The sequence below is a fragment of the Meriones unguiculatus genome, chromosome 7 (genome assembly GCF_030254825.1).
Source record: "Meriones unguiculatus strain TT.TT164.6M chromosome 7, Bangor_MerUng_6.1, whole genome shotgun sequence".
Taxonomy (NCBI): Eukaryota; Metazoa; Chordata; class Mammalia; order Rodentia; family Muridae; genus Meriones; species Meriones unguiculatus.
The window spans coordinates 45,838,699-45,850,815 of NC_083355.1; the positions used below are offsets into that span (position 1 = coordinate 45,838,699).

At 42.9% G+C, this 12,117-nt stretch overlaps 1 protein-coding gene across 1 annotated transcript; it reads right to left on the reverse strand.

Moving 5' to 3' along the window:
• Positions 1-10,297: 10,297 nt before the first annotated feature.
• Positions 10,298-11,252, reverse strand: LOC110539871 (olfactory receptor 1P1-like). Its single transcript, XM_021626696.2, is given in 2 exon segments — positions 10,298-10,645; positions 10,647-11,252. Coding segments are annotated over 2 exon segments (954 nt in total).
• Between the last annotated feature and the right edge of the window lie 865 nt (positions 11,253-12,117).

A 12,117-nucleotide genomic window follows, 5' to 3' on the forward strand; every position in this document is an offset into this window, starting at 1 on the left:
TAGTGGAGGGATAAGTATACCAACACACCCACAAAACCTTTGACCCAAAATTTCTCCTGCCTACAAGATGTGGACAAAGATGGAGTAAAGATGGAAGGAACTGAAAAGAAAAAGAAAAAGAAAAAGAAGCATGGGAAAGAAGCAATCCCTGACACTAGAAATGTTACTCTGCTTTGGGTATAGTCAAGAACTTAGCATAATTCCACGGAGAGGCTTCACCCATTAGCTGATGGAAACTGATGAAGAGACCTAAAGCCAAACATTAAGACAGAGCTCTGGGAGTCACATGGAGGAGTTGGGGGAAAGGTTGAGGGAGCCAGATGGGTCAAGGCACAAGAAGACCTACAGAGTCAACTAACCTGGGCCATGGGGCCTCACAGGGACTGAACCACCAACCAAAGAGAATGCATGGACTGGGCTTTGGTCCTCAGCACATATGTAACTTGGTCTTTATGTGGGTTCCCCAACAACTGGAGCAGGGGCCCTTTCTGACTTTGATGCCTACCTTTGGATCTCATTCCCCTAACTGGACTGACTTATCTGGCCTCAGTGGGAGAGGATGCACCTGAAAGAGCCAGGCCTAACCCACCCTCGCTCCAAAAGCCACTAGTCCCAGGAACTAGGTCATAGGTCATCTATTTCAGAAAGAAGACAATGGAGACCCCTACCCAAGGAATAGCATGGAGAAAACCCAGTAATGTTTAACCATCATCCCTAGCAATGGCTAATCATTGAATACCTGGAACTTACCCAGGTGTTCTTTATAATAGGATGATTAAAACAATTATGGTTAGGCTTGGTCCTCCAGGCAAACAATTTCCTCTGGACACCCGATATTTGCTAAATATCAATCAATCATAAAACTGTCTGGCTGGAATTCCCAATTTACCTTGCTGTAACCCTAAACATAAACCCTCCTCCTCTACACTCAGCGCTGTGGAGATGAGGGTGTGGGCCCAAGCTCGAGCTTGTAATAAAAAGACCCCACTGCATTTGCATTACAATCTGCTCCTGGGTAGTCCTGTCTACCTCAGCAATGGCAGATATTAAGAATACTATAGTAAAGGCTATGGCTTTTGGGTCAGATACACACATTAAACAAATGTTTTTAACATGACAAGAAGAACCTTTTAGTCTATCTCCAGAAGCCAACAAAAGGATATTAAAATCTCAAGCTGGTGACTGAATATATATAGCCAAACAATTATATATATATATAGCCAAACAAATATATATAGCATTCAGTGCTCCATCAACTTATCAGAACTTTATTGATCAATGCCAAAATTCTGAATTTCTGAAATTTTATAACATAAGCACAACAGTAGCAAAGAGGGGGGAGAAATCTAAAGTATCTCCCATTTTAATATGCTAATGAAAGGGGTAGACTAACTTTGTAACCTGTATGTCTTCTAAAGCCTATAGTTTTGAGTTTTAGGTTCAGGTTAAGCTAAAGCCTCTCAGTACCTTTCCAGAGAATGGAGAAATGTGACCCTATCTGTGAGGACAGTTATTAAAAAAGCAAGCAAACAATGACCTTCACTCAGCAAAAAGAACGACCAGACCCTTGTCTTCAAGATAATGTTTCTTAGCAACCAACCCAGACGGCCCCAATTCTTCTTCTGAGTAGCTTCTGACCTCTAGCCAAGAGCCTGCAGCCCTAATCTTCAAGGATAAGCTAACCACCCCCACCTTCAATTGCAGATGCATCCACAGTTGGCAGGACTGGCCAAGCTTGAGCACCTAAGACTAACCAATTATCTTTATAGCTTCGCCATCCAATCCTAAATTGCCAAGACTGCAACTTCAAATTTCCCACACTTTTTCTTTTAAAAACCTAAGGCCTTTGTCTCCCGGTGCCACTCTTTGCTGACCGGTGACCCCATTGTGCAATGGTTAAATTAAACCTCTTGCTTTTGCGTCGAATGGTGGTCTGTGGGAGTTTCTGGGAAGGGCGCGATCTTGAACTCCTGAGCTGTGAGACCCCAGGTCTTACACTTTAAATTACTTTTATATCTTTATAACTCATAATTATATACCTTAAAACACCTACTTAGACTCTCCAATCTTTTTTTGCATTTATCAACCCTGAAACATTTTCCCAGACCAAACAGCAACACTCTCTAGATTTTTACAACCTAAACTCCTATATTCTCAGACCCTACATAAGCTCCATATTTTTTTATCCATTTATTTATCTTAAGACACAGGCAACTAACATGAATCCTGTGAGCAAGGCAAACATGTTTTCTTTTCTAAATAAGAGATCTAGTACCTAGTAGTTTTAACTAACTAATGAACTGGCCAATGAGCTAACAGTGGATCTAATTGTCTGCTCTTTAGCTGCAAAGTTATCTTAAGCTTAGCCTAGCCAAAGTGATCAGACGGGGCCTGAGAGACCAAAATTAAAAGTCAGTTATTATTATTTAAGCCCTGCCAGGGGGAAATGATTGACAAGCAGGTAACAGAGTCCATGTCAGAGACAGCTCTTGCTTTCCTTACTAGGGAACCCACACGAAGCCTGAGCTGCCCATCAGCTACATCTGGGTAGGGGGCTGGAGGCCTAAGACAGGGCAGACTTCTGGGCGTTATGGGGGTGGCTCTAGCTGAGACTCCTAAGTAGCAGGGGTCATGGAGACTGAAGAGGACACCCTCTAACTAGACAGGACTCCTAGTGGAGGGAGGGGAACACCAACCCACCCTCCAAAACCCTTACTCAAAATCTACCCTGCCTATAAGATGTGCAGGGATAAAAACAGAGCATATGGCAACCACTACCTGGCCCAGCCTGAGACCTACCGCATAGGAGAGAGCCAACCTCTGACACTTCAGATGGGAGCCTAGCATAGATGGCCTCTGAGGGGCTCCACCCAGCAGTGGATCATAACAGATGCTGAGACTCACAGCCAAACATTGGGTGAAGCACAGGGAGTCTTACAGAAAAGCAGGGGAAGGACAGAAGGACCTGGAGGTAACAGGAGCTCCACAGGAAGACCAACAGTGCACCTAACCAGAACCCAAAGATGCTTGTGGAGATTGAAGCTCTTATATAATCTCAATGTGAAACCAAGCTTGAGACTTGCTGTAATGCATTTCCTGTTTGTTACTAAGTGCCTTTGCCCTGCTCTACAGTCCATGCTAATGGGTGCTTGTGACCTGCTGTCAGTTCTGGGTAAAGATTGAATACTCAGCCTCTCTGTGGGGCTTCTCAATCATGCCTGCCTCCTCTGCATTTGAGATCTCAATTAAGACCAGAAAAATCCATGCACCAATCTCTTAGCTCATTTCCCATTTTGATAAACAAGAACTCTGAACAGAAGTTTTGCTTCAATTACAATGAAAAGTCAAGCTGGGGCTGGGGTGTGCTTCAGGAGCTAAAGCAAAACCAGGAACAACAACAACAAAGTCAAGAAAGCTTTGCAGGAACAGACAGTGGTCTTTATCTACTCCTAGCAAAGCTTTCCCAGCATGTGTTCTTTCCTTATTTTGTATGCAAATTAAGTATCATTTCTTCTATCACCTATCACCTCACATCTACTGACCCCAGATAGGGAATTCATGACAGATCCAAGTACAGATACCACTAAAGCCCAACTCATTGAACCAATGAGTTTGGGTGAGGGGTTACTTACAGGAGTAGCAATGACTCACAGCTGGGTCACCAAGGCTCACCCCAGCGTGGGTAACAGCATACAGAGCCTGGGAACTTGGAACACACTGCATAGCCTACAGGAAGATCAACAGTTGTCCTTTCCAGATGACTCGCTTGATCTAAACCTCTTCCATGCAGATTGGCTGTTTTATGGTTCTTCTTGGTACCTAGTCTGGCCTCAGAGTCGTCTTTGCAGCTTGGCTTACCTGCTCTGAAAATCGTCTTTGCAGATTTTATTACTTAGTCTGGCAGGGAGGGGCCTAGTGAATCTGCTTAGTTTCAGGAACTTCCTGAAGCTGTTTTGAGTTAATTTCCTTATTAAGGAGTTTTCCTACATGATGAATATCTCTGTCTTGGAGGAAACTGTTACAAAACAAGCATCAACACTAAATACCAAGGAGAGAGCCTATGAAATGAATCTTGTCAAAGAGACAGAATATAAGCTGATTAAGCTTTTAGTCTGAAAGGACAAGAACAGCCAGAACCAAATGAATTCTCTGTTCTAGTCATCATATCCTGCCGGAGCCAAAGCCAATTAGTGAAGCCAAAGCCATTTAGTGGAGCCAAAACCAATTAGTGGGAAGTTACCAACAGCTGCACTAGGACCTAAGGTCATGGGTGATAGATTTATGTGAGAACATCTGTTCGATAGGCTTAGAGCATCCTTGAGATATCTTAAGGAAACATTCTTATGGTATCTTGCAGGTGCAGTATCTTGAACCATAGACCACTTTGCTATCTTCTCAGCAATAAACTATCCTTCCCCCTTCCTGACTTCTCCTTATAAAGTTGTGTAAAAATTTCAAATAAATGAGACCTTGATCAGACAAACCATCTTGGTCTTCATTCTTAGTGTCTCTTGCCTTATCCCATTCATTTCTTCCTTCCTTAGGAACCCGTTGCACCCCCACTGGTCGGGGCAATATCTTCTCAGATGTTGAAGAGAAGTTCAACATCTGGGAGTAGATCCTGTTGTGGCTGAAATGTGAAATGTCACTCATAGGGTCACGGGTTTGAACTTGTGTTGACATCTGATAGAAGTCTTTTCTTGCCCAGGGTATGGGACACAGCCCCACCAGACAGAGTGGGGATTCGCTAGGACATAAACTCACACAGAGAAGAAATATCAAAACATCTTTCTGAACTCTTGCTAAGCCAGAGTCCATTCCCGTTACCATGAAGCTGCCTGAGGGCACAGAGAAGGCTGAGGCATGACATTAGGAGCATTCTCCACGATTCACAGCTGTCCTTCATGTTCCATCTATTTCTTCCTAATGAGGTTCCAGGGAATTACTGCTTCCTCCAAATCTCCTTGATTTGGATGTGGAATTAATCCCTAGGGACTCTCTGTAGGCTAGCTATCCAAGCCCACTTTGCAAGCCTGAACAGATATGACTCTGGCAGGCCTTGCCCTTCTCCCTCCCCTTGTACTTGCTGAACCATAGATTACATTCTTAAAGCTAGCGACCAAGGTCTATTCCCTTATCTTTCTCCTCCTGAGGCTGATCACCAAGACCCAGCTATCAAAGTATTGAAGTCCAGCAACTAAAAGTCCCCTTTTGGCTACCCTAATTAACATGCTCATTCTAAGCAAACCAACTCATCGTATTGCGGGGTTTCCCCTTTTCCATTTATAAACTGCCATTTGCCTCTGGGCCACATCAGTCTCCTTATTCAGAAGCAGTCCTTTGTGCCTTAGGGGCAAATATCTCTTCCCCACTCTCTCTTGACCTCTTTCTTTTCTCCCTAGTCCTCCATCTCCTGTTTTTGTCTCTTCTTCCCAGTCTTTGTTCCTCTGGGGCAAATATATCTCCTTTCTGCTGAGAACTTGATCTTGGTGTTTCCTGTGCAGACACTTGTCCTTTCATGGGTCCTGAGACCCGCAGCAATGACTGGCTGCCGCTCTGCACATTCTCCACAGTGCATATTGAGCGGCTCCGGGCACGAATTATCCAGAGTCAGACCCAACTGGAGGCAAGAAGCCAGGCACGTAATGCAGCATCAGTACTTAGCCAATGGTTGTTCCCTTGCCTCTAGGGGGGAGGGGGAACAGGAAAGGGTCCTTACTGCACATAAAAGATATTTGTTATTCTGGGTCTGACTTGCTTCATTTGCTATACCAGTCTTTAGTTGGATTGATTTTCCTGAAAATAACGTGGTTCTGTAATTCTTAATGATGACTAAAACTCCATCTGTATCTGTCCCACATTTCCTTTATCCATTCATCTGTTGATGAGGGCATAGGCAGTTCTATAACCTGACTGTTATAAATAGTGCCACAGTAAAGAGGCATATTTCTTTCCTTTCACCAATGTTTTCCCATCATTTTACTTTTAAGCTGACCAAGGTGTTTAATTTAAATCTTTGAAGAGTACTTCTTGTAGTGAGCTTGCTCTTGGGTAATATTTATTTTTAAATCACTCTACCGATATCTTTTAATTGGTGTACTTGGACCATACATGTTTAATGTGGTTATTTTGAAATGTTCAGAGGTAAACCTGCCATTTCACTTTTTGTTTGTATTTGTTTTGTCTGCTCCCTTTCTTGTTTATTTTTCCTGTCTGCACAGTCTAAGTACTTGGCTCAACTACAGTGTTCTCAAGAGTATTGTTTTGAATAACTTTAAATGGTCACAGTAGGTACTATATTTTATGGATCAGAACTCATTACATTCTACATGAATACCTTTATCACATTATACTGTTTTCATAATCATAATGCTTCAGACATGGTTTAGAAACTCCTCTTAATAAGTCTATTAAACTAGAAACATGATTTATTTTTAGCCATTCTTTGTGCCCTTTTTAGTAGACAATGAGAAAGGATGGACATCACAGTTCTAACACTATGGTACTTGATACTGATTACTGTGAAGGCTTTGCTTCTATACAATGATTCCAATTCATGGACATTTACTTGAATACCTCTTAGTGTTTTCATGAACAAAAATAAACATTAATTATTTCAGTTATTGTAAAACAAAAATGCAAAATTATCACATACTCAGGCCCTGAGTGGATGAAGGTCTAAGTCATTCTAGGTGGAATCAAGAAAAAGAGGTAGGGAGTGGGAATGATGATCTTCAGTTATATCTTGGATCAACCTATAGTGGTGGGGATATTTTCCTGTTTGATTGCACTTGTACTTACAATTCCTAACTTGACACAGTCTTTGAGAGGTCTCTGAATTGTGGGATCTATTTTATCTGTATTTGGGAAGAAGAAAGACTGAATACATTTTAATACCAGCAACAATGCAGGCCCCACGTTATAGGGTAGAAGTTGGTTAAAACAGGAACTGCAACGGTTGGATTTGAGTGACAGGTGAGAACTGTACTGAACACCAGCCTGTGCATCCCTGGGTTCTTTAAACTGCTGCCTTTCAGGTGGCACCTGGATCATGGCACCACTACTTACCACCTCACTCCTGCCCCGAGTGCCGGTCAGCTTAAGAAAGCAAAACTGCTGTGTAAACCATCAAAGTCTGTGCCAGCCTCTGGTGATGACTGGAGTCCCAAGGGAAGAAAGACCCAGAGCTGCATGTGCCAAAAGCAAATACATGCCATCTGTTGGCTCATGTACAGCTCATGTATCAGGGGACACACCCCTTGAGAAAACTGACTCTAGCTCCTCGAGTATTAATAAATGGCCAACAGCTCCTCAACAGTAATATATATATATATGTATGTATATATGTATATTTATAATATATATGTATATTTATAATATAAAAAGGAAAATCTGGAATAAAACTAGAAAAATAAGACACTTCACATAATATTTAATTAAATTATAAAGTATTCAAAAATCTACTTACAAAAGTATTAGTGATTTCTGTACTTTTGAAAACTTTGTTTTAACATCTACAAATAAGTTTATAGTTTATAACTTTTATGCAATAAATTGTTTTATAGTTTCTTTATTTCCAGAGAGAAAATATCCTTGTTCCATTCAGTTGAAAAGCCCTTGCCATCTGTATTGACCTTACTTGTCAATATTTTCATCATTAACTTATTCTCCATGATCTCATCAATCACCCAACACACCCACAAAACCTTTGGCCCAAAATTGGTCCTGCCTCTGAGATGTGCAGGGGTAAAGATGGAGCAGAGATTGAGGGAATGGCCAACCAATGGCTGGCCCAACTTGATATATACCTCATGGGAGAGAGCCAACCCCTGACACTATTAATGCTACTCAGCTATGCTTGTAGACAGGATCCCAGCATAACTATCTTCTGAGAGGCTTTATCCAGCAGCTGATGGAAACAGATGCAGAGACCCACAGCCAAACAACAGGCAGAGCTCAGGGAGTTTTGTGGAAGAGTCAGGACAAGGACAGAGGGAGACATAGGGGTCAAGGACACTATAAGAAGACCTACAGAGGAAACTACCCTGGGACGATGGGGGCTCACAGACTGAACCACCACAATGAGCACGCATGGGCTGGACCAAGGCCTCCTACACATTTGTAGCAGATGTGCAACTTGTTCTCCTCTCCTTCCAGTCCTGTCCTCATACCCCTCTCCCCACATCTTCCTATCTCCGTCTCAGAGAAGAGGAGGTGTCCCGTGGGAACCAACCCATCCTGGCACATCAAGTGGCAGCAGGACTAAGAGCATCCTCTCCCACTGAGGTCAGGGAAGGCAGCCCAGCTAGGGGAAAGGGGTCCAAAGGCAGGCAGCAGGGTCAGAGACAGCCCCCTCTTGAATAATAGTGTCGGGGGTTGGCTCTCTCCCTTGGGGTGTGTCTTCAGTTGGGCCGGTCATGGGTTGACCATTCCCTCTAATTCTGCTCCAGCTTTATACCTGTATTTCATACAGGCAGGAAAAATTTTTGGTAGGTTTTGTGAGTAGTTTGGTGTACCTCCTTCACTGGAAATCCTGCCTAGCTACAGGAGGTGGTGACTTCAGGCTACCTATCAGCAGGGATACACAGCCACTGAGCCTATAAAAGCAGCTCACAATAGCCTTTAACTCAAGGCTCATGGGAACAGGACGCCTCTAGCTTCCATGTAACCCAGACTCACATGCAGACACATACTTTACAAACATAAAAATTAATGTCATGAAGAAATTTAAAAAGGTTAAAAATTTTTAAACCTTTATTTTTATTCTTAAGTTTTAAAATTTTTAAATTAATTTATTTGATATGGTTAATTTATATTATTATAAATAATATAAATTAATATAATTTTAATTATATCTATAATATATAGCATATATAATATAAATTTATAAATAATATAAATTAATATAATATATAATTTATATATTTTATTATACAACACATTAATTATTAAATAATAAATGTATAATAATAAAATTATATAAATTTAATTAAATATATTATTTTCCCCATTTCTAAAGTGCTACACAGACTTTTAGAATTATGAAACCTGGGAAAGACAGTTCTTCTTGAGAAAAGTTACAAAAAAGGAGAGTCACACATCTCTCAAAACTGAGGACCAGTTCTGGAAACTATCATCAGACAGTGTCATCATTGCACGATTTCATGGAGTGTGCTGGCGTAAACAAACATGGCATAGGTCATCCATTCAATTTCCTCTGATGCACTCAGAAACTTTGTAAGTTCAAGATAGGAATCTGCTGTTAGCACAACAATGAACATTGCTTCACACAAACTTTTTGCAAGTGTGGGGAGCTTACTCTACAGCAATGACAAATGCTGGGTGAGTGCACAGACAGTTACTGCCTCGTCTTTCATCACCACCGTCAGTGCTCTGTGTTGTGCTTAACTACATGTGATGTACTGTCACACATGAGCTCTTCAGTGGGTTTGTTTACCCCAGTGTCACCAGAAACAAGGGAGCAATGTGTTTGTAATGACAAAAAAATGAAAGGTCACCAGAAGGCGGTAAGTATCACTGTGGAAGAGAAGGTGGAAAAAGTGGAAGGGCCAGAGAACCTGGAGGATCATTGCAAAATAATGTCTCTGGACATGACAGGGATGTTACACTCATGAGCCTTCAACTGCTATAGTTGCCTGCTCAAGACTATACTTGGTCCCACCCACAGCTCAGGAGCTACAGGCAGCCAGCTGCTGCTGAAGGAGGGAGAATCAATTTTCTTTATGAAAAACTCTGTGGGAGGCTGCCCATATCCCTGTATTCAACCCTATACCCACATGTATGCAGAACACCAGTTGGACATACTAGGAGACATATACGTGTGAATACATGTGTAATTGTGCATGTGATAGAGGAAGAGGACATGAATTTGATAGTGGAATGTGGAGGATCATGGGAGAAGTTGGATGGGGGAGAGAAGAACTGGTATGACCAAATGCTTTGTACTCATGGATGACACTCTCCAAATAGTCATTTTCTTTAGGAAAAAAAAAAGAGTCTCCAGTTCCAGAATAATTGTCCCCATAGAAAGAATTGTATTTTATGCTGCCTGTCAGTGACTAAATAATCATTCTAGGTCACATGACTATAAAAAAATGAACAAAGAGGCAATTCATAACAAATCAAAGCCTAAAAAGAGATTTTCATTTTCCTCAAATCTAAGAAATTTGAAGCAAGGAGTCAGGCATATGTGGGATCCAGAGGGCAGCTGAGGTAGTATTTCCTGGAAGATCCTCAGCAGAGGGGACTGAGGACACCTTCAGTTTCTCTGTAGAAGTCACTGGCCCCAGGAGAAAGAGATTTTGCCCCTGAGAATTCTGAGCAGGGCTCCCTTCATGTCTTTGTTCCGCAGGCTGTAGATGAAGGGGTTCAGCAGGGGGGTCACCACTGTGTACATGACAGCAGCTGCTGTGTCCTCTACCACTGAGTTAGAGGAGGATGAGGAGGGACACAGATAAGCCCTTATCACTGTCCCAAAGAACAGGGTCACCACAGCAAGGTGAGACCCACAGGTAGAGAAGGCCTTGCGCCTCCCTTGAGCAGAAGGGACCCTGAGGATAGCTGACACAATGCGGATGTAAGACACAAGGATGAGCAAAAAGGGGATTAAGATGACTGCGCCCCCCCAGGAAGAGAAGCACGAGCTCATTGATACGGGTTTCAGAGCAAGCGATCTTCATCAGGGGTCCCAGGTCGCAGAAGAAGTCTGGAATGACCTTCTTCGAGCAGAAGGAGAGCTGGAATATGAGGAAGGTGTGTGTCATGGCCACAAGATTTGTCAGGGTCCAGCAGGCTGTCACCAAGCGTGAGCAGCGCTGGAAGCTCATGATCATTGTGTAGTGGAGAGGGTGGCAAATGGCTACAAAGCGGTCATAGGCCATTGTGGCCAGGAGGAAGATGTCCATGTCTCCAAAGGTCAAGAAGAAATAGAGCTGCACCAGGCATCCTGCATAGGAGATGGTCCTGCTCTGGGTGTGGATGTTCACCAGGGCCTTGGGTACCGTGGTGGAGGTGAAGAGGATGTCGGCACAGGACAGGCTGGCGAGGAAGAAGTACATGGGGGTGTGGAGTCGCACATCAGTACCGATGGCCAGGACAATGAGCAGATTCCCAGCCACTGTGACCAGGTACATCCACAGGAAGAGCAGGAAGAGGATGTGCTGCTGCTGTGGCTGCTCCGACAGTCCCCAGAGGAGGAACTCAAAGGTGCCGGTCTCATTCCCTCTTGCCATGGGCGCAGCAGTCAATGAGGGCAGGCTTGAGTTTGCTTTCTAAGACGGGTCACTCTAGATGGTTGCTCAGCCCACCTTTCTCTCAGCTCTAGAGAAGAATGACAGTGTTTGTACAGTAACCATGTGGTTTATGCAGAGGAGAATTGAGCCTGCCCAAGATACTTGTCCAGAAAGTTCTGCAAGATGCAAATGATGACCATCGAAATAGTCTCCTTGCATGCTTCTCTACCTTTTATCTGGCCAAGGTATCTTTACTGGTCCTATAGTTACCTAGCTATCTTGTAAGGATTCCAGATTTGTTCACTCACTCTCTTGTGTTCTATAGCTACTCTGGCCCTGGTTCAGTGCCTGATAACTAACACAGTAATAATCTTTAAGCCCAGACAATGTTTTAGTCGCTGGAGATGGTCATAACTGCCTGCATTGAAGTCTTAGAGCATTTGGATGACTGCTGCCATACCTATGCCAATCTTGTGGGTCTGCGGGCAGCACGTGTTCTGATCTGTCAGCGTCACACACTCCATATTCCAGACAGCCATTTCTGTTTCCCAGGCTTCTAGACATCATGACTCACCAGTAAGAAAACTACCAAGTGAAGACCTGTGGTATCTAGACCACTCTTCACAGCTTCAGTGAAATGGAAAGATCAAAACCTCTGCTGTCAAGAACTGTAAAGCTGCAGGCAGGTTCTTAAGATTCTAGCTCATGGGAGATGGAGGTAGAAAGATGAGCAGTTAATGGCTAGCTTCCACTACCTAGTGAATTTGAGTCCAGCCTGGGTTCCATGAGAGTTTATCTTTAAAAGAATGACAAGAAAGAAAATGCTAAACACAATAATAAAACATGAATGTGAATATGCATGCTA